General features: G+C 33.5%; 3 protein-coding genes across 3 annotated transcripts; 2 read left to right on the top strand and 1 right to left on the bottom strand.

The window, feature by feature from the left end:
- Positions 1-1,701: 1,701 nt before the first annotated feature.
- LOC109194112 (ethylene-responsive transcription factor 5-like) lies at positions 1,702-2,773 on the top strand. Its single transcript, XM_019345002.1, has one exon. The coding sequence runs from the start codon at positions 1,806-1,808 to the stop codon at positions 2,535-2,537; it is 732 nt and encodes a 243-aa protein (XP_019200547.1). The 5' UTR covers positions 1,702-1,805; the 3' UTR covers positions 2,538-2,773.
- A 5,364-nt stretch (positions 2,774-8,137) lies between these two features.
- On the top strand, positions 8,138-9,290 carry LOC109194111 (ethylene-responsive transcription factor ERF107-like). Its single transcript, XM_019345000.1, has 2 exons — positions 8,138-9,155; positions 9,187-9,290. The coding sequence occupies exon 1, from the start codon at positions 8,280-8,282 to the stop codon at positions 9,042-9,044; it is 765 nt and encodes a 254-aa protein (XP_019200545.1). The 5' UTR covers positions 8,138-8,279; the 3' UTR covers positions 9,045-9,155; positions 9,187-9,290.
- Positions 9,291-10,920: 1,630 nt separating this feature from the next.
- On the bottom strand, positions 10,921-15,244 carry LOC109194110 (putative lipase YOR059C). The gene is made up of 10 exons (XM_019344999.1): positions 14,819-15,244; positions 14,140-14,207; positions 13,870-13,940; positions 13,548-13,790; positions 12,277-12,440; positions 12,086-12,141; positions 11,942-11,994; positions 11,753-11,873; positions 11,518-11,615; positions 10,921-11,402 (listed from the first exon to the last, which is right to left on the bottom strand). The coding sequence occupies exons 1-10, from the start codon at positions 14,944-14,946 to the stop codon at positions 11,331-11,333; spliced, it is 1,074 nt and encodes a 357-aa protein (XP_019200544.1). The 5' UTR covers positions 14,947-15,244; the 3' UTR covers positions 10,921-11,330.
- Between the last annotated feature and the right edge of the window lie 5,835 nt (positions 15,245-21,079).

The following is a 21,079-nucleotide window of genomic DNA, read 5'->3' as shown; positions in this document are numbered from 1 at the left end:
AAATGAAATCCTTTATTCCTACAAAGCAATAGACCATAATAAATAATTAAGTCATTGTCATTAATTATGTAAAATTACACCATATAATAATAAAATATTAAATTAATGCTATAAATATTATGTTATGGGCCATTATCATAAGAATCTTCGTTTGCCTTAGTTATAGAAAATGTAAGGTTATTATATGGATGTATATATATTCATAGTGAAGGCTTAATGAAATGGAGATCTTGAGTTTGTATATTGTATTTCTCTCTCTTTTTTTTTTTTTTTACTTCTTTATATTTTATTACGGAGTATCTTGCATACAAATCTATTGGCAGTCTACCGTACAATTATATCACAGGAGATTTGGGCTAATAAGAAGGCTAAATTACACCAATTAACAAGTTTGATTCATGTATCATTATCATTTTAATTACATAAGTACGTCACCCTTCTCTAATACTTATATCATTAATATTTTTTTTTTTTTTGAAAATACTTATATCATTAATATAATTGTGTTGAATAACAAACTTAATTCTTTTCGTGTTAATCCTTGATTGAAAAGTTCCTCTTCCTCTGTCACTTGGATCAAGCTCTTCGTCAATATAAAACTTCTATAAACATACAAATTCACTCGAACTCTATTCCAATATGTGATCATAATCTATATAGAATCTAAGAGACTCAATTTTAAATTAGTTAGTACCATCTATATAAATAGTGCAAAAAGTAAAACATGAAAAAATTGCTTCCATATATAGGCCTTGTTTGTCAATTAGCGGTTAATGATTAGCTAATTGTATTAGCTGGGTTGAACAACTAGTAGTATATATTAGCGGTTTGCAGAGATATATTTGAAAAATTCAAAATATAAAGACTAAATGTGACAATATCATAATAGTCAATATATGACTAAAAATGATATTTTCTGTCCCGAAATGGGTGATCGAGTAGGTGAAACATGATTCTCGTACCATAACGTCACAAGTACAATTCACCAACACCCTCTCAATCAAGCTCGTCGCACAAGGTCTTCTTAATGTGATTTACTTTTCCTATGCAGTCTGCACTTTGCAGCTATTATATAGGAGCGGGGACCGGGAGAGTACTCTTAGTACAATTTATTTCTCTTATGTAGTTTGCATGTTATTACAAGGAGTGGAGAGCAAGGAGAATATTCTTAGTGCGTTTTATCTCTATTGTGTTATTTACAAATTACTTCGTATTAAACATGAACGAGAAAATATTCTTAATGTGGAGTACAATTTTATCTTTCTTATGTAATTTACACGTTACTACACATGAATCCAAACCCTTAAATTAATTATATGCAATCTTACATGTTATTCACAATTTCACATCCTAGAAAATCCATATAGTAATCATTAAAAGTACGTGAAGGAAAAGAAATTATTCTAAGAAAAGTAAAAAAGAAAAAAAGATGAAATGACCCCAAATGAAGCAACCAAGAAATAGGTGAAGTGGTTGACCCAAGACTGAAGTAATCATAGCAAATTAAAAACCAGACCCCAACAAAAACCAAACATCATATGCTTATCAGCACGTAGCTTTTATTTATATTATTTTTGAATTATTTATATTATTTTTGGATTATCCTATGAGAGGATGAAAGGATGCTTCCTTTCTCCACCTTAGAAGCATCCTACGAACTATCCTTAACCCCATTTTCCAACCCTTTATAAGTTCCCCCACACTCCCCCCTTCTGCACTCAATCCACACTTTCATTCTTATCTCTCCAATCTCCATAGCTTCTTAGTCACAAAAGAAAAAAGACAGAAAAAAACAGTAAATTAAGATGGCTTTATCTGGGGAAAATTGTACCCTTGAACAGATTAGACATCTCCTTCTTGATGATCCTGCTTTTAATCAACTTTACTGCAATTCTGAGCAGAATTGCTTTAACCCGCAGGTTGTGGCTTCTAGTCCGTCTAGCAAGTTTAATGAGAGGAAACCCAGTTTGAATATCGCGATTCCCAGGCCGGCGGCGGTGAACAATAAGGGGGCTGGGCAGATGCCGCCGCCGCCGGAAATTCAAGATTCCGGCGAGGTTGTTAAGAGGCACTACAGGGGCGTGAGGCAGCGACCGTGGGGGAAATTCGCCGCGGAGATCCGCGACCCGAACCGGAAGGGGACCCGGGTTTGGCTCGGGACCTTCGACACCGCCGTGGACGCCGCAAAGGCCTATGATCGGGCGGCGTTTAAGCTGAGAGGCAGCAAAGCCATTCTCAACTTCCCGCTCGAAGTCGAGAACTTCCGGCCAGAGAGCCAGCCCCAGCCGCCGCCGACTTTCGGCCAGAAAAGGCCCAGAGAAGCCGAGGAGGAAGTGGCGGTGATTAAGCAGGTGAAAAGGGAAGTGGTGGAAGAGTCATCTGAAGCGCCGCAGCCGCCGCCTGCGGCGGCGGCGGCGGCGGCTCCCTTAACGCCGTCAAGTTGGATGACGGTATGGGACTGTTCTGAAGCGAAGGGTATCTTCGAAATCCCGCCGTTATCACCAAACGTATATAACTATCATGGAATTAGGGTTTAAGGAAATCCATAAAATATTTTGTTTGAGGAATACGAAGATCCTGCACCTGACTATGGAAGCCAGAGTCTGTGGTGAATCGAAGCCCTAAAAATTAAAAAAAAAAAAAAAAAAATCCCAAGAAAAATGGTCGAATTTGGCAGTTGGTTTTCCCCAAGTTCTTTCAATCTTTGATTTTATGTTTAATTAATTAATTAATTAATGTAAATATATATAGTATATGGAGTTGTTGCATTTAATTTATTCAATTTTATAAGGTAAAAGCAGTATCCTATTATTCTCTCAAACATTTATTTGGTTCTTTATATAATAATCCTATAATAATATGAGCAATCCTCATCCAAGTGTGTATATATATTGAGTAAACCTCATTCTTATGTAATCTATAAATCACATAAGAAAGGTAAATCACAGTCTATCTGTAATAGATGAAACCAATAATATATTATATAGGAAAAAGAGTCAAATAGATCATCGAACTTTAGCTTAAAAGTCAATTAGACCCCTAAACTTTTTAAAGGTGCAATTACACCCATCAATCATTCATTTAGGTGCAATGAAGCCCAAAAACAAAGTGACCAGCAACCGACCCAAATTTGCCGAAAATTTCGCCAGTCACTTATTTTGTCGAAAATTTCGCCGGTTACTTTTTTTTTTTTTGCCCGAAAATTCGCCGGAAGATGGTCTGAACCCTAATGACCTGTTATAGCAGGTCATTAATTTGTTTTTGGGTTTCATTGCACTTAAATGAATTGTTGATGGGTGTAATTGCACCTTTAAAAAGTTTAGGGGCCTAATTGACTTTTAAGCTAAAGTTCGAGGACCTATTTGACCCTTTTCCCTATTATATATTAGTATATTAACAACCCCAATTTTGTTTTGTTCTTTAAAAAGCAAGTTAAAAAATTTTGGTTGGTTGACAACCCTACTAGCAATTGTTATACCATGGATTATGGTTCATATTGCATTGTAAACTCTGATACAACAATTTTAAACCTTCAGTGGTAACACACTTTGTACCTACACTAAACAGTTTCTGTATATGTAAACAAATAACTTGATAATTGTTGACACATAATAATGATAATTATAAATACAGAAACTATCAACGACAGATACAAAATGTGTCAACTATATATACAAAATATGAATATTAATTTTAGACTAGAATTTACAATGTAAATAGAACACTGATACATGATATAATTTGTCCCCTACTAGAACTCATGCCCAAATGGATCAATTTGCCCCTAGGGCAGTGAATCCGATCCATTGATTAGTGGACCATATTCAATTCACTTAATACTTGCTTTTAGAGCTGGAGTGAAAGTTCAATTCTTCTCCCAAATATTAAAAATTTGAGTTTAATTAGATGTAATTCATTGTATATGAGTTTAATTAGATGTAATTCATTGTATATATACGTGTACAGTTTAATATTAAATCTCAACATTAAATTAATTTGATTTACATCTTTATGAGGTTAAGGTATATTTATGAAATCTAAAATATAGTATAATAAAGTCGAGAAACTCACTTTATTATTAAAAAAAAAAAAAAAAAATCAAGTTGAGTGGTGTACTTGGATCTTTTAGCTGCTCCTTCCTTGGTGCTTCTTCCATGCATGTACGAAAGAAGCAGCTGAGCAAGTTGCAGTATTTTCCAGTACTGTGTTCTTTGGGGCCACCTCATCTCATCACCGGTGTCGTAGAAACTAGAAACAACTTACAACTTGACATGTCGTTTTCTTTTTCATTCAATTATTATTATTATTTTATATATAAAGATCAAAATCTATATATACACTGTAGAATATAATGTAGTAGTACACTCGGGAAAGTCTTAACTTGTGCATTGGACGTACGTACTACTATTGCAGATTTGCAGTTTTCATTTATTTATTTATTTATTTGTATTATTGTGTTGACTTTCAAGCATCCAACATTTATTGGTCATGGAATTTAGTAGACAGGTAAATCGCGTATTAACAAATTAAATATCTAAAAACATAATAAGTGTCAATACAAGTTATGTCCTTGATTTTTGTCCCTTTTTTATATGCTAAAAAATATATACATCTTGCTTTAATTGTTGTACATTTGATTTGTATTGGACAAAATTACCCTTACACCGTTATAACACCGTTAATATTTAATATGTCCACCAATCTTACCATACACCTACATCTATCATATCTTTTTCTTATTTTTAGTTATCATTTTATTAAAATTATCATATAACAATTAATTTAATTATAAATTATAAATTTTAATTAAATATTTATATGAATATTAAATTTTAATTATAAATAATATTTATATATATTATTTGTTTATACATATCAATATATCATATATGTGGATGTTAGCTTAGTATTATTTGTAAATTATTATTAATATATATATATATATATATTGTTTTGATCACTATATTCAAATATATGATCATTCAAAAGTATCATAACTTTAAGGAAATGTGAAATATAATTTTAACTAATTTTTTAAATTTTATTACTTAACAATATTTTAATATTGGGCATAAGTTTTCGCGCATCGCGCGTACAAAATGCTAGTATATATATATATATATATATATATATATATATATATATATATATCCATATTGGTTAACCAGTCAAGTTGTGATTGTAAGTTAAAGATAGGAGAAATTTGTTTAAGATAAGTTTATCCATGCAATACTCTCTCACTTAAAAAAGTGAATCCTACAATTATATTATCATATTTGTAATTTATGTTTCCAGAGCACAACTTAACTGATTAATCAATACAAAATAGTTTTAGAATTGTTTTGCTAGCAATGTGAACGGAGTGTGCATGACCCAAAGAAAAAATGAAATTGGTTTTGGTCTTGTTATATGCATGCACAAGCAGTTGGGATGCAATAAGAATAGTAATTAAAGAGCCATTAAAATTAAGATTCACTGCATCTAAATTTATATAGATTTGAATTGTCTTTGTCCAAATTAAATCAAACTTCCGAACAAAGACACTCACTCGTCTTTGTCCTTGAGCAAGGACAAAGATGTCCCATAGTAAGGATGAAGATAAAGTCATCTTCGTCTTTGTCCTTAATTAAGCAGCTTTTATATTCTTATTTTTTAAAATAAATAATTTTTTTATTTTTATATTATAATAATAATAATAATAATAATAATAATAATAATAATAATATTATTATTATTATTATTATTATTATTATTATTATTATATGTCAACTAGGTATTTAAATCATCAAAAAATAATGAGGTAGCATCCAAACCACTTCTAACTTGAACTTTACTAACACAAACAAGTCACATGGGGTTAATTAAAGTTCATATGTCTAATTAAAATTATTTTAATTTAATTAATGATATAATTACAGTTTTAAAAAATAATTCAAAAAGTTATTTGATACTTAAGTTAAATTCTACTCTCTCTGTCTCATTTTACATGTCATGTTTACTATTCGTTAGTTAAACAAACTCTTTATTATTTGTTTATTTTCTTTAATATTTTTAAATTAATTTTTTTTTGTTCAATAGTATTTTTAATGTAATTTTAAAATATATAACTTTTATATACTAATACTAAATTTAATATTATAAAAAAATTAAATTCAAAATAGTTCTAGTTAAATGTCATTAAACAAACTAAACATATAAAATGAAATTGAGTATGTATTAATCATTTTGGGATGAGAGTGAACATATAGTATTTATGTAACATATTAATCATAGACCCCAACGGAGGGCGGCTAAGTTAGCTAGTCGACAAGGGTGGGTGCCCACTCAATCAAGTTGGCAATAACATCGTAACTTGCAACATGGAGCTAACAAAGCTCTACATAAATATCCTTTCCAAAGTCAAGCCAGATTATTATTATTATTATTATTATTATTTGGATTTAGATATATCAACTTACACTAATTAATCTTAAGTCTCTGTCAAATATCTTATTTTCAGATGACACCTTTATAGCTCCTTTTGAGGGAATGTCACAGGATCGAACTCTTGTAGTGAGGTGACTCTCTCTTTGGACATTAAAGAAAATATAGAACAAATACTACCATTTCACTCAACAAGATAGACAAGGTCAATATAAAATAAATCTCAATCGTGATAATCGGATTCCTTCTAGATACATGTTGCTGCCCCATGGGGCAAATTATGTTGTGCATCCGTTGCACCATGCATGGTGCATACGGATGCAAAAACGACGCCGTTTTGTATCAAAACGCGCGTCCTACTTAAAAAAAAAAAAAATCAATTTCGATTCCCAGCAACAACATTATGTTGTTCATTTTTTTAGTTCATTCATTTTGAATTTTTAGTTATGAAATTATGGATGTGTAAGTATGCAATTCTGGATTTATAGTTATGAAATTATGGATGTGTAATTATGCATGGTGTAGTTATGCAATTTTGGATTTTATAGTTATGAAGTTATGGATGTATAGTTATGCAATTCTGGATGTATAGTTATGAAGTTATGGATGTGTAGTTATGCAATTCTGGATTTATAGTTATGAAATTATGGATGTGTAGTTATGTAATTCTGGATGTATAGTTATGAAATTGTGGATGTGTAGTTATGCAATTCTGATTTTTTTTTTTTTAAGTTAGACTTAGACGTCAAAACGACGTCGTTTTTGCATCCTTATGCACAATGCACGATGCATACGGTTGCACAGCATAACGATTGGCCCCATGGGATATGGGCCCCGAATGGGTTGTGGGCCTAGAAAACCAAACAAATGGGTTGGGCAAGAATTGGGCCGATGGCAGGATTCATCGACAAAGAAAGAAGAAGGAGCCCTTTCGACAAGATGAACTAGTCGAGTCACTCCAGGACTCGGCCAGGAAGGTGATCGAGACCAAGCAGTCGGCATAAGTGGAAGTCGGAGAGCCAAGTATTCATGTGACCGTTGGGCATTCAAGGCCTCCATAAATGGCCGATCAAGATGACTGTTTTCAAGGAAGATCGATAACGGAAGAAGCAACGGCTAAAAACAGTAAAAAAACACTGATAAATAAGCCTCAAAAGCCCCAAAAAGGCTTTGTATGACACACTGAATCCAAATTCCTAAATTACTTATTCATCATATCTTGTGCTTGAAAAACAAGTCATAGATTTACTTTACATTTTCCATCAAGTAGTCTATCATTTCTTATCATTTTCTCCCTATTCACCAACTAAATTCGATAGTGTTGAACCCCGGTGGGCTTCAAAAAGTTTTAAAACTAACACAGCCTTTTTCAGAAGACTCTAACGATGGGACAATATAATGGAAGCCCCAAGTGTCGGAGTCCAATTTTAGAATTATATCAATTTTTATTCTTCTTAAAATAATAATAATAAAAAAAAAACTCTATTGATATGGCATACTTTAATTAATGTAGAAAAAATGATTAAATTTTCTTTTTATACTTCTTCTAATCAAAACCGTCTGAACAAAGTGAATGAATGGATGAAACATAATTTTCATAGGGATGCGTTATAACTAACCAAATTTCATCCTCATCCACATCTATATCCACAATTAATTTGTCACATTTATGATGTATATATATGGTATATCCGGCTGAGTCATATTATGCAACATGAAAAAATCTATATCCGCTGATAGATGATTCCAGCTAAACCAGCGTGCAAACCGCTTTTTTGCCCAAACCCACTGCGCCACTGCACAAGTGATATTGCCATTAAATACATACACTTATATCACACGTATGACGTATATGTATGTATCTATATTCTATATATATGTCATATCCATATCCTGCAAGTCTCAAGATTTCAATACCCATCTTCTTCTTCTTCTACATATATACAGCAGGCATGGAAGACAGGCAGATGAATGATACATGCATGATGACGACAACAGATGAGTTCATGACGTTGGAATTGATAAGCCAATACCTCCTCGGGGACTTTGCTTCCACTGAAGCATTCATCGGAAACCTCGGCTTCTGTTTTCCCGACGACGACTTCAACGACTACCGGCCGTTTTCCGGCTCCGATAAGCCGGAATCTTCTACTTCCGTTTCGGACTCGGTCTCTCCCGTTCCGGACCTAAAGCGACCTGAATCGCCGGTCTCACGTTACCTCAACCTGGAGCTCGATTTCCCCGAGTTCGAAACCAAACCCGATATTATTGTTCGCTCCACTCCCGATTCAAGCTCGACAACGCAGAATTCCGCGGGTGCAAACAAGGAATCCGGTAACGGCGGGAAGGGGAGGCGTTACAGAGGAGTTCGGAGGAGGCCGTGGGGGAAGTTCGCGGCGGAGATCCGAGACCCGACCCGGAAAGGATCGCGAATCTGGTTGGGAACTTACGATACCGACATTGACGCTGCTAGAGCCTACGATTGTGCTGCGTTCAAGATGAGAGGTAGGAAAGCAATTCTCAACTTCCCGTTGGACGCCGGAAAGTCGGGACCGCCGGTGAACCACGGCCGGAATCGGAGGAAAGAGATCAAATCCCGAGTGAAAGAGGAGATATTTTGAAGACTTGAGATCAGTTTAGCAGTTTGAATGCCAATTATAGATTTGTGGATCTATAAAACTACGGAAGTACGTAATTGAAAGCAGCATAGTGTGGAATTATATTTCAAGTAGATTACTTACTACTTCAAAAAAAAAAAAAAACAATATTAGCATATAGTCTGTGCATTATACTGTACTATTTACCACTTTGATAATAATAAATGCAATTTGTAAATTATAATATGAGAGTGAACAAAAAATGTGTTCTCGTGTTAAATACTTAATGTAGTAAATACGGAATTTTTATTACTTTACACAGTATTGAGGTTGGTTCCGGCTACAGTTCATGTTTGCCCACTCTGATTGTTGGTTTTAAATTTTTGAGCTCGGATGACTTGACAGTGTGTCAGAGATTCTCGAGCTAAAATTTTGTGTCTAGCAATAGTCAAAAAGTCCCCCTTTTCGCAATTAGTGTGATATTTATATATAGGGAGAAAGAGTAGATTGTTAGCGGTCTCTCGACATGCGTGACATGTGGAGCACATGCATTGGACAAGCTCGGGGCCCAAGTTAGTTCGAGTACATGTCTTGAAATTCCTGATTCCGTTGGGTGTGTCGCTACTAAATTTGGGTAAGGGAATTAGGCCTTGGGTTCTAAGTGTTATAGGTCGGGTGCTCGGTCCTAACCTTATGTGTTCGGAACAGACCAATTGATACTGTCCTTTGTCTTGCCGGCCGAACTATACCAGGTCTTTATTCGGGTCGGGCCGGGTTCTCCACTAGTATAGTACTGATATTGATAAAACGTAGAAGTGTCGTTCAGTAAGGGATAATCCCCATCAATACTAGTTTCAAAGTAGCATGAATTCATTTTCTCTAACTCGTTTCAACTTACAAGAACGTAACATAGAAAAATTAAAATCCTATGAAGATAAAAAAGAACCAGTTAAGAACAATGGTGGTCCACGTTTTTGGAAATATGATAATTGTCTCACGAGTTTGGTTGTTCTTGAATTCCCTTTTCCTTTAGTTGTTCCTGAATTCCTTTGTGCCTTTGAATTGGATGCTGTTTGGTGTGGTCTGTAGATGTTTAAGTAATAAAAGGAGAATAGGGTGTGGATTGCGATATAAGCTAAGGTCGTATAGTAAGGGATAGGATGGGATATTGGGATGTATCCGGGCGGACCAGTTGTGTTTCACTTTCACTACCAGCTCAGGTTCATGAAAGTAACCCGGACGCCCAAGTCCCAACACTCACTATCATCGTATAAATGGAACCCGACCCCACTGCTTGGTTGCAACTTGCAATTTGCAAAGCATCGCTCCTACCTGCATTAAACACTGATGTCTACACATCCCAAATCCAAAATATGATGTCAACAACAATGGGCCCAACTATAAAACCACTATTATCATGCTAATTACTAATTAGCCGACTGTGTTTGACACGCCAAATTTTACTATGGACCATGAAGTATGTATCATTCTAGTTACAATTTAGTTTCATTTGATAATATTATTCTTATTGTAGTTTCATTTTTCACACACGTTAGTTTCATTATAGCAATATCAAGTATCATTTTAATTATACTAAACTTCATTTGACAATATACATTATTGAATAAACTCTTTTTTCTTTTTTTAGTTTAATTTTCTACATACACTAACTTTTCATTAAAGTATCATTTTAATTCTATTCCAGTTTCATTTGACGACAATGGTCCACACAACATTGTGTAAACCATGGTCCACTATATAACAATTGTACATACACTTCTCAAGGAATAGAAGATATATACTAGATCTACCAATTATGAGTATTTATTTACCAAATAATATTTTCTCTTAATATTCATCTCATGATGTACAGTAAAAGATGGTAAATATTATTAGAGGAAATTAAAACATCATTCTTGTTTACCACTACCTTTAAAAAAAATTAAATTAAATGGTTTATAAAGAAGATATTCTGGGGGGTAAGGGATTGGGGAAATACAAATATCGTGGTAACATTAAATATACGGAATACAATAGTAATTCTGTTTTATTAGTTGGACAAGGTGTAATATTATACACTGCAGCACATCAACAATAAATTAGATCTCACATAAGCTGCTTCCTTTGTAGCTTACTAAATGATAGCATCATGAGAATTGAGAACTGACCATTCATTCAACCTGCAGCCCTTGATACACGTTGATTATCAGCATATGGCATCAGGTAAGCGGTAAGCCTTGAAGACCAGGCTGTTAATAAAAAGTGGTGAGGCTGCTGATGCACATCGTAGCTTACTTAAAAATCGGTGTTCTATAGAAGAAAGTGATCAATCATATGTTGTATAACGTCTGCGCCTTCTGAATGTACACTCTGGACTTTGACCTGCAATTTATTTTGCTGGAAAATATGAAATTGTACTTTTCGTTTGCAGTTTCCATTCCATTAAGAAAATTGCTATAGCTGAAGAGTATCGAGGGCAAAAAAGCAACACACAGACCTGGATAATACTATGAGCAGCGAATTTTATTCTGCTTGTATGGAAGCTGACATCTACTTTCTCCCATGGCACACGAGATAAAAATGTCACCAGTTCCTCTGCATCATATAGCCCAAATATAATGGAGAACTGGTGAACAAGAAAAGAGTGACAGACAAAGCACCAGAGAACAGAAAAACACCGGGGGGGGGGGGGGGGGGGGGGGGGGGGGTAAGTACGAAGAAAGGCTACAAACCTTCCAGCTTGTCTTGACAATCATCCTCCATAACAATAGACTCAGCCTGATCACCATCACATGCCTTGCACCGTTCTTCATACACAATGTGTGGATATTTCTTGTTCAAGGATTCTTCCCACTACAATCAAAAGAATAATATGAAACCACCGATAGCAACAAAGATGTGACAATTTAAGAATATAATACCTTAGGCAGTTCGTTATTTCTTCTTATGCATGATGTTCTCCAGCCAACAATATCTAAGCAAACACAACTATTAAGGAAAAGTGAAATTCAGTATTAAAAATGTAAGGTACAATAATTGTTGATTCAGCAATGCAATTAGGATACGGTCATAAGCAACATTTGAATAAGTCACTCGGCGCTTGAATGAACGCAAGGCAGACCTGCAAACACAAGTTTTGAAGTAACATAAATGTACTTCATATTACATGCACACACATTCATTGCTAGCTGTGGCATCTACAATTTCAAATGAGGGCCATCCATGGATATGACACAAGGTAGTTGAAATAACATACATGAAAAGCAATTCACCATCATCTTCCACCATGCGTCTAAGTAATGGAGGCTTCCCTTCATCATCATCCCTTAGGAAAAGGTGTCTGCCTGTTCTCCTGAATATCAAATGAATCACATGGCCCGCAACTTTCTCAAAGGCAGTAACTCCGAAAAGAAATGGCACCTGACCATAAGCTTAAAACAGTCAGGACAGAAAAGAGTGGTTGAATAACTATTGAAAAGAAAACTACTAATGAAGTCATCACATTTGATTGAAACAAGAGTGGTTGAATGTCCTTTCAATTAGAAAATCTACATTCCACAAGATTTAGCAAGCAATAGAATAGAGATTATTCATCTCATAGATAAGAGTAATATTTTCCCACCCTATCTCGTGAACCCAAAAAACCTCAAGGTAAATAGCAAAATATAGACTACATACCTACAATCGGCAAATTATTGTGTGGACCGAATGTACATTTTTAATATACTAAATGTACATTATACAATATAATGTACACTCAATACACAAATAATGTACATCCCCTGAATACAATATACATTTTTAATATACTAACAGTACATTATTTTTGTACTGAATGTACATTATTTTACAGTATACAAAATATGGTCCACAAAATAATGATTGCCTACAATCCTACATGGCTTTTGGATCAATAGATTTTTGGGGTTATAAGCACCAAGATCCAACCCAACTTGACTCAAGAACTATATTTAAAAATCTGTATCCCCCTTCTTTGCTTTGGCCTTTCAGCTTTGTAATACTTCACCTAAAAATTTGGGTACCTGAACCATACATCGGGTTCAAACCCAACCTGGCCTGATGCCCATCCTTAGAGATAATGTTTGAGAGTAATCAGACACTCCAATATTGAGCATCCACTTATTAACTAGTTTTGTGGATGTTTAGCATTAAACTAAGTGTAGGCATTCAACATTGAGAAGTCAATAACAGAGATCCTTTCATACTCAAATGAACTGTAGAAATTGATTTGGAAAACGGGATAATCTAAAAAGCGAATTTCAATGTGATCTTAAAGGCTAGTCAAGGCTACTACAAGTTCACAACCAATATTTGGTCCAACTATCAGCTTAACAAGAATTTCATAAATCGAAAAGGCTACATATTAACTTAGAGACCATACCATAGTATGAGAAAACCTATACAGTCCAATATTGCAAAAAGAGCATTCCTTTGTAATATAATTTTGTGGATGTAGAACATTAAACTTAAAGCAGACATTCAACATTGAAGAAGTGTACAGGATACCTGCTTGTTGCCCCTTGATCCAAGATGAGGTGTGGCAACAGTGATAAAATTCATTGGTTCCAAACCAGCAATGGTGCCCTTTGACCCTTCTTCAGGGGTATCAGTAGATAACTCCTCTGTATTTTGCCTTCTTGTGGATCTATATAGTCTGCCAATGGTATATCTTGCTACAAGGCCTCCAACAGAATGTGCAATAAAAGAAATCTTCCGTAAACCAGGCTTTTCTTTTATTAATTCAAGGACCTATACATAGAATGTGTTTAATTCTACTGGCCAGGGAGGCAGGAGCAAAAATAATTATAGGTATTATATCAAGACAAACCTCTTCTGCCAATCTCTCACCCATAACATCAACACCATCCAATGTTAGGATAGCCATGTTACTAGCACTACCTGCAAAACAAGTAACATTTACTAAGGATATTCAAGCAAATCACTTTTAACCAGAGAATGCAAGGAAAGAGAAGAGCAGCGTGCATAGAGAAATAACCAACTTGCAATATCCAGTATTCTAAATAATGTCCCATGAATGAACCTAACAGAATATGCATAGATAAGAACTGCGAGAAACTTCATGGCATAATGAGCTTACAATGAACAAAAACTTTGTCAGGGAGTGCCATGACGAATTGTTCTGCCGCGAACTTCCAATCTGTGGTACTGCAGTAACATATGGAAGCCCGAAAAAAAAAATGAGTAGCTGAATAGTTGAAGCATTGATCATTTTCTACTTGAATAAGACAAGTCAAGGTAAAAGAAGCATTTAGGTCTCTGAGTAAAAAGCAATTAGTTAATGGCACCCTTTAACATTTTAGCAGTTCTGGCATCTTATAACTTATCAGTCTTTATAAGATGCTTGTATTGTAGCCATGGAGTGGCATTGAGAGAACTTATTACATTTTGCAGAAATGAACCTTATTTGCAAAATCTAAGCAAATAATGTAACTCCATTGCAAAGCAAACGCGGAGTAAGATCACTCATCTTATCCACAACCTCTTGGAACATAAATTGAAACTTAGAACACTAATTTTGAGGAAAACCTAAGTTCTAAAGAGTAATCAACAATTTACAGATGAACTTCAACACAAACATTCGACAACTGCCTAATCCCGACTTGTACGCGAATATTCGAAGGCAAATTTCAGTTTTCCTCCAATTCCACCCAATTCAAGTACACAAGTTGAAAAATAAAGGTAAAGTAAAACGCATAACAGACTAACAGTTAACGATAGAGTTGAAAAAAATCATATATAATCGGAGATATTTTTACCTTCCGAGAATACCGTGGACCATGACAACTAGATGATCCGGGGACGAAGCACCGGAATCTTTACAGCTATAGACATCCTGGCCGCCGTTCACCGATTCCGACGAGCACACAGTTCGGCCGTTTCTCATCTCCCTCCTTTTTTGGCACTTTTTTAGTTAATATCTCATTAGATACTAAGAATAAATTAAAAAAACAAACCGCAAGTGTTCAATTGCTAACTTGGAATCTTCAAATTCAGAAGACAAAAAAAAATTGAGCAATTTTGTAGAGAGAGAAAGGAGAAAAGGAAGAGCACGGGAAGAGTGAAGGATGGTTGGGGAGTTGAAATGTTGAATGCGAGGCGTATCGGAAAGTGGAAGAAGGTATGGTGAGAGTCCGGTCCAGCGTAAAAATAATAAAAATGTGAAAAAAGCCGGTGCGGTTTGCACTGTGGCTAACCTCGCTTTTACGGTTTCGTCGTGGGCGAATCGGATGACTGAGAAGAAGGGAAAAATGTCGGGACGGTGTGGGCCTCGTCTTTGACGATCCTTAAGATATTTAGTGACGGTTTACTAACTGAAAATTTCTAAAAATTTCTGGAAACTGGAAAATAGAAAACATGTTTACTAACACAGTTTTCTATTTTGAAAATTGAAAATATTTTTAGAAATTTCTGAAAAACAGAAACACACTTAAAAACTATTTTGGAAATGAAAAACAAAATCTCTATCATCTATTTAGTTATATGTCACTCTAACCACATTACTATGATTACATTCATTATCATCTTGTTGTACTTATCACTATCTTCTATCTTTTCTACTCACTTTACTTATTTAAACATAATTTATTTAAACATAATTTATTTGCTTACACTTTAATGTTAGACATTATTTACATTATCAAAATTAAGAATTAAACTCTATATAATATTTTAGATTTTGATTGAACTCAATAGATTATTAGTTTGAATATTTTTAATTATGTTACATTATAATACAAGTTCGGTCTAGATATTGAATATTGAAATCTCACATATATTAGAATTCAAAGTAAAAGTTATATATTCATATACATGTCATTCAAATGAATACATCCAAAAAAAATATTTTAAATATTAGCTAAAAAATATTAATATTATCCCAACGAAATTTTAGGTTAAAACTGAAGTTTAGAAAACAGAAAACAGTTTTTTGTTAGTAAACAAGTTTTCTAAACAGAAAACAGAGAATGGAAAACAAAAAACGAAAACTGAAAATTAGAAAACAGAAAACAAAAAACAGTTTTCTGTTAGTAAACGGACCCTTAGGTTGATTAGATGCGACTATGCAATCTGAAGGTGCACAATATTTGATTTACACAAAATCTGTAGGTACAAATCATATTAGAGGAAGTGGTGTGGAGTTATCTTATTATTGGACCTAGTGTACAATACTTTGAAAAATATAAATTAAAACACACCTTACCAATTACTTCGGTTTTCACCAAAATATTAAGGGGAAGGTAATTTTGTACATAAAATTCATTTTTTTTTAGTATTACTTTGATTCAATGTAGTATCTGTTTATAAATTACTTTTTCAACCTAGTGAAGCACAAAGAGTTAATACTGCCTCACTAAAGAATGAACTATTAACCTCCTATAATTTGGGAGAGTCACTTCGTATCACTAGAACACAAGGTCATTGATAGGGGAGGACAATTTAAGGCTCTCAAGTTTGGTGTGTAAGACTTGAAAGGTTATTAATTAGTTTTGTTAGGGGAGGACAATTTAGGGCTCTCAAGTTTGGTGTGTAAAACTTGAAAGGTTATTAATTAGTTTTGTTATTAGTGTAAGAAGAAATAAAACGAAATTAGAAAGTCATGTTTAATTAGTTTTTTAAAATTAAATAGTAGAAACATATTTTTAGGGGACATTTGATTCATGTTAATTATGTCACATAACCTTAAAAAATGTGAATATTGTTTGGTTTAATGAAATATGAGGTTACTAAAAAATGTGAAGCTCTTTCATGGCTTAAATAGATGGGTGTGTAGCAGGTTATACTTGAGACGGATTACCTGCCGTTAAAATAAGCTATAAATTTTATAAAGTGGTTATAACTTACAAAGGTGTTGTGCTTGATGATTATAGGAGTTGTATTCAGGATTTTACTTCGTTGTCAATTGTTTGTTAGACGGTTGGCCAATGTGGGACTTATTCTATTGCTAGAGCTCTTGGGTTTGATCCCCACCCGGGTGACTGGCTTGTCACTCCACTTTTTTTTTGTTGCTGATCTTTTGATTTAATGAAGTGTCCTTTTCTTTTCAAAAAAAAAAAAAAAAGTGAAATTGCTAAACTTTCTCCTCTTTTTTTTTTTTTTTCATTTTTTAAAAAACATTCATAAGAATCACATCCCTCGCATTATCAAGTTATGTGAGATCTTTGAGAAACTCTACCCAAACAAAGAACGACAAAGAAATAACTAATCTGAATTGTTTATAGTTGATTGGCCCAAACCAGACTACTAATAAATAACTCTCATATAAATCAAAATAGCAAATCAATTACCTGACCAATTTAACTTTGATTGCTCCAAAACCATTTGTTAAACGGTAAACCATATAAAGATGATAGAGATTTTTGCACTTTTGGTCCCACGACTATGGTGTCGCTAACAACTTTGATCCATGACTTTTAAAATTTGTAGAATTGGTCCACGACTATGACTTTCTTAGCAAATTTGGTCTTTTCGATGCATTTTTCGTTCAATTTTTACCGAAAAATTTTTACTCTCCATTTTAACATGGGTAATATTGTCTTTTCCATCTCACATTTTCCGTTAATATGTGCAAATTCATCATCCTCCCCATTTTCCATTTGACAAAGGTTGTCACTAATAACATTAATTAATTAATTATTTATGTCATTAGTTTGTAAGATGGAAAAGACAATATTACCAATGTTAAAATGGAGAGTAAAAATTTTCGACAAGAATTAAACAGAAAATGCACCAAAAGGACCAAATTTGCTAAAAAAGCCATAATCGTGGACTAATTTTACAAGTTTTAAAAGTCGTAGATCAAAGTTGTTAGTGACACCATAATTGTGAGACCAAAAGTGCAAAAAACTCAAAGGTGATAGAACAATAATTCATATTCTTTAAATATCAATTCCTTTATTTCTTTGTCCCATAAATTTTCTATCAAGTAAGTTTACATATAATATTTATATATAAAAAAAAAAAATTGAACTCAACAATAAAGTAAACAAACAAAACAAAACCATCAAAATACAAAAGTCAGAAACCAAACATTATCCGATCACACACAAATCGAACAAATGATGTAATAATGAAAGGTTTGTCGAGGCATACGCGTGGTCCAAAAATGTACTAGTATTGTATAATCAAAACAGCGTTAATGATTGACAGGGCGGCCCGACAAAGACTTAGCAATTAAAAAATAATAATTAAATATAGCAAATACCAATTTTAGTCTCACGAGTATTAGTAAAATGATCGTTTTCATCCACAATTATTGTTTTAGTATCAATTTTTATCCACAACTATTATTTTAGTGTCGAAATTCATCACAACGGTCACACCTCCTTTTAAGACATGTCGAAATTTAAAATTTTGAAGGGTATTTTCATCCTTTTCAACTTAAGATCCCAAATTGAACATTAATAAAGAGATTTAAACTCTTAAGATCGATTCCAATTCGCAGTTCTCATTTTCATCCTACTTTAATTTGAGAAAGAGAACTGTGAATTATGATTGATCTTAGGGTTTAAATTCATTTATTCATACTCAAATTTGAAAATAATAAAAATATCCTTAATAATTTCATATGTCAGCATCTCTTAAACGAATGGGGTGATCGACGTGGCGAATTTTGACACTAAAACAGTAGTCGTAGATGAAAATTGATACTAAAATAATAATTGTGGAGAAAAATTGATAGGAATTAAACATGTGAATCAAAATTGTCATTTTATTAATACTTATGAGACCAAAATTAGTATTTGCTCTAATTGAATAACACAATATTATTTTAAATTACACATATAAGTTATATAACTATATAAGACCGTGTAAATCACCTTGCTATCACTTACACTGCACGATCAGAATCGCGTGTACTTAATCCGATGCTTGTTTACAAAACTCTCATATATAGAGTCTATAACTCCCATTAAAATTATAGGAAAAAAATCCCATTAAAACTAATAATTTTGTTTTTTTTTTAAGAAAAACCAATAATCTTGTGATTACATGCGAACTAATCTTATATGTCAATTTAAAACAATCAATAATTTTTTTTAAAAAAATAATAATGCAATACTTTTTTTGTAATTATAACATTATATTTTAAAATGTTTAATAGTGTATCTGCAGATAACTATAATCAATAGTGCACATATGTGAGTGCTATTATATATCTTGAGTGTGTTCTCATTATCTGAAAATGCACTATCAAGTATATTTAAATGCACCACTGTAATTATAGAAACATCACTATATTTTCTTAACTGTCAGCCATTAACCATCTTAAATAGAATGTGAGATTAATTTACAAGGTTTCACGATGGTACTAATAATTCTCATATCATCCTTTATTTATATATATTTATATATGTGTGTGTGTGTAAAGTGGCTTTATTGATGAATTAAAATACAAAAAGTCAAACATTTGTTGCAAAGTGATAATTTAAACTACTTTTAATTTTAAAATTCGCAATTCATGTGTTGATGCAACTTTGACCATTTTTTAAAAATTTGATGAAAATTTATAATTTGGGTTGGATTGACTTGTATGTTTGCCATATATACATACATAATAAAGAATGTGATCGAATAAATAATAACAATAATAATGATAGGGTATTAGGGTTATAAGACTTCGGAATTCATTTTATTGAGAATATCTTAGTCTAAAAAGAGTGAATGGGGCACCAGTTGGGCTTAAAGAAGGAAAGAATGTAAAGAGCACTGTTGCAAAAATCGCGTCTCGGCGTCTAGGCGCTCGCCTAGGCGTTCTAGGCGCCCGCCTAGGCGCTCTAGGCGCCTGCCTAGGCGTTCTAGGCGCTCTAGGCGCCCTAGGCGATCCCCAGGCGCCTAGAGGGCGCCTAGCGATTTTTTCAACATAGGTAAAGAGTGTAACGAGCTAAGTCTAAACATGCAACTTTCAAAGTTGGCAACACAAACATACACCAACCAACCAAGCTATTCACATCTTGTGTATGAAGGGACATCAAGCTATACATATTTCTTTGAAGGACGCTAGCAACAAAGTAGTGGAGGGTGAAAATGGGACAATATATGGTTAAGGTGGAAGGTTAATGAAGGCCCGCACTTGTCTGCGAATGAAGGAAGTTCACACACTTATATAAGGGGCATCATGTTTCTCTTTAAGACATCATCTCTATGTTCACAAACTTAGTGGTGTCTTGTCCTAAATAACGTTCTATACAAATATCAAGACTCAATTCTTAGCAACTATTTTGTTATTCACTGATCCATTAATAACTCATTCTTTGGGCCTAGTGCCCCAGATAATAAAAATATTATTTTCTCACTCCCATTTATACACCTGTATTCAATTATTTATGATGAAACTGGATCCTGTAAAATCATCAAATAATAATAACAATAATAACTAGTTTATAGTACAAAGACTAACTACGTAATAATAATACAAGGAACGAAAGAAAACATTATTGTTGTTAAAAATGAGATCCATATTTCAATCTTACTCAATTACTCTTACCACAAATAAAATTACGTGATATAGGACTCAAACCTTCTTCTCCAAAACTTAAATCCCCACCTCGAAGGGCCTCGTACACCCGAACCGACATAATATTTGGGAAGGTTTAAATCACGATAATTCAGTAGCTCAACAAACAAAGTCAAATATCAATACACACAAGAGATCAGCTCACTTTGAACATAATCCCTATCTCCATATTATTATTATCAAATTTTGATCTTTAATCTGTTATCTCAAATACTACCTACTAAACCAATAAACTAAATTGGTAACTTATTTAAACAAAGATTAGCTACATCTTCTCCAACGCCGCCACTTGTTCTTGGCCTACTCCTTTGTAAACTATGATTATTCACCGCCTCTTATGCAAGCTTGGGATAGCCCCCGGCTCAACTCCGTCATCTTGAACTCTCAATCTGCTGACATGCTGCTCTAATACAATAACATATTTGGCCTATATCTAGAAAATATAGCCCCACCAAAATTATTAATGTAATATTATTATTTCCAAATTGAGAATATCGTTGAT

This window comes from Ipomoea nil, unplaced genomic scaffold (assembly GCF_001879475.1).
Source record: "Ipomoea nil cultivar Tokyo-kokei standard unplaced genomic scaffold, Asagao_1.1 scaffold1932, whole genome shotgun sequence".
Taxonomy (NCBI): Eukaryota; Viridiplantae; Streptophyta; class Magnoliopsida; order Solanales; family Convolvulaceae; genus Ipomoea; species Ipomoea nil.
The sequence above is the reverse complement of the archived record's forward strand: the minus strand, read 5'-3'. Positions and strand labels throughout refer to the sequence as shown.

Coding starts and splice junctions, on each gene's coding strand:
- LOC109194110 (XM_019344999.1), bottom strand. CDS start 14,946: ATGAGAAACGGCCGAACTGTGTGCTCGTCGGAATCGGTGAACGGCGGC. Junction 12,441..13,547: donor GATCAAGGGGCAACAAGCAG/GTATCCTGTACA, acceptor GCTTATGGTCAG/GTGCCATTTCTTTTCGGAGT. Junction 11,403..11,517: donor CTGCTCATAGTATTATCCAG/GTCTGTGTGTTG, acceptor AATAAATTGCAG/GTCAAAGTCCAGAGTGTACA.
- LOC109194111 (XM_019345000.1), top strand. CDS start 8,280: ATGTATCTATATTCTATATATATGTCATATCCATATCCTGCAAGTCTC.
- LOC109194112 (XM_019345002.1), top strand. CDS start 1,806: ATGGCTTTATCTGGGGAAAATTGTACCCTTGAACAGATTAGACATCTC.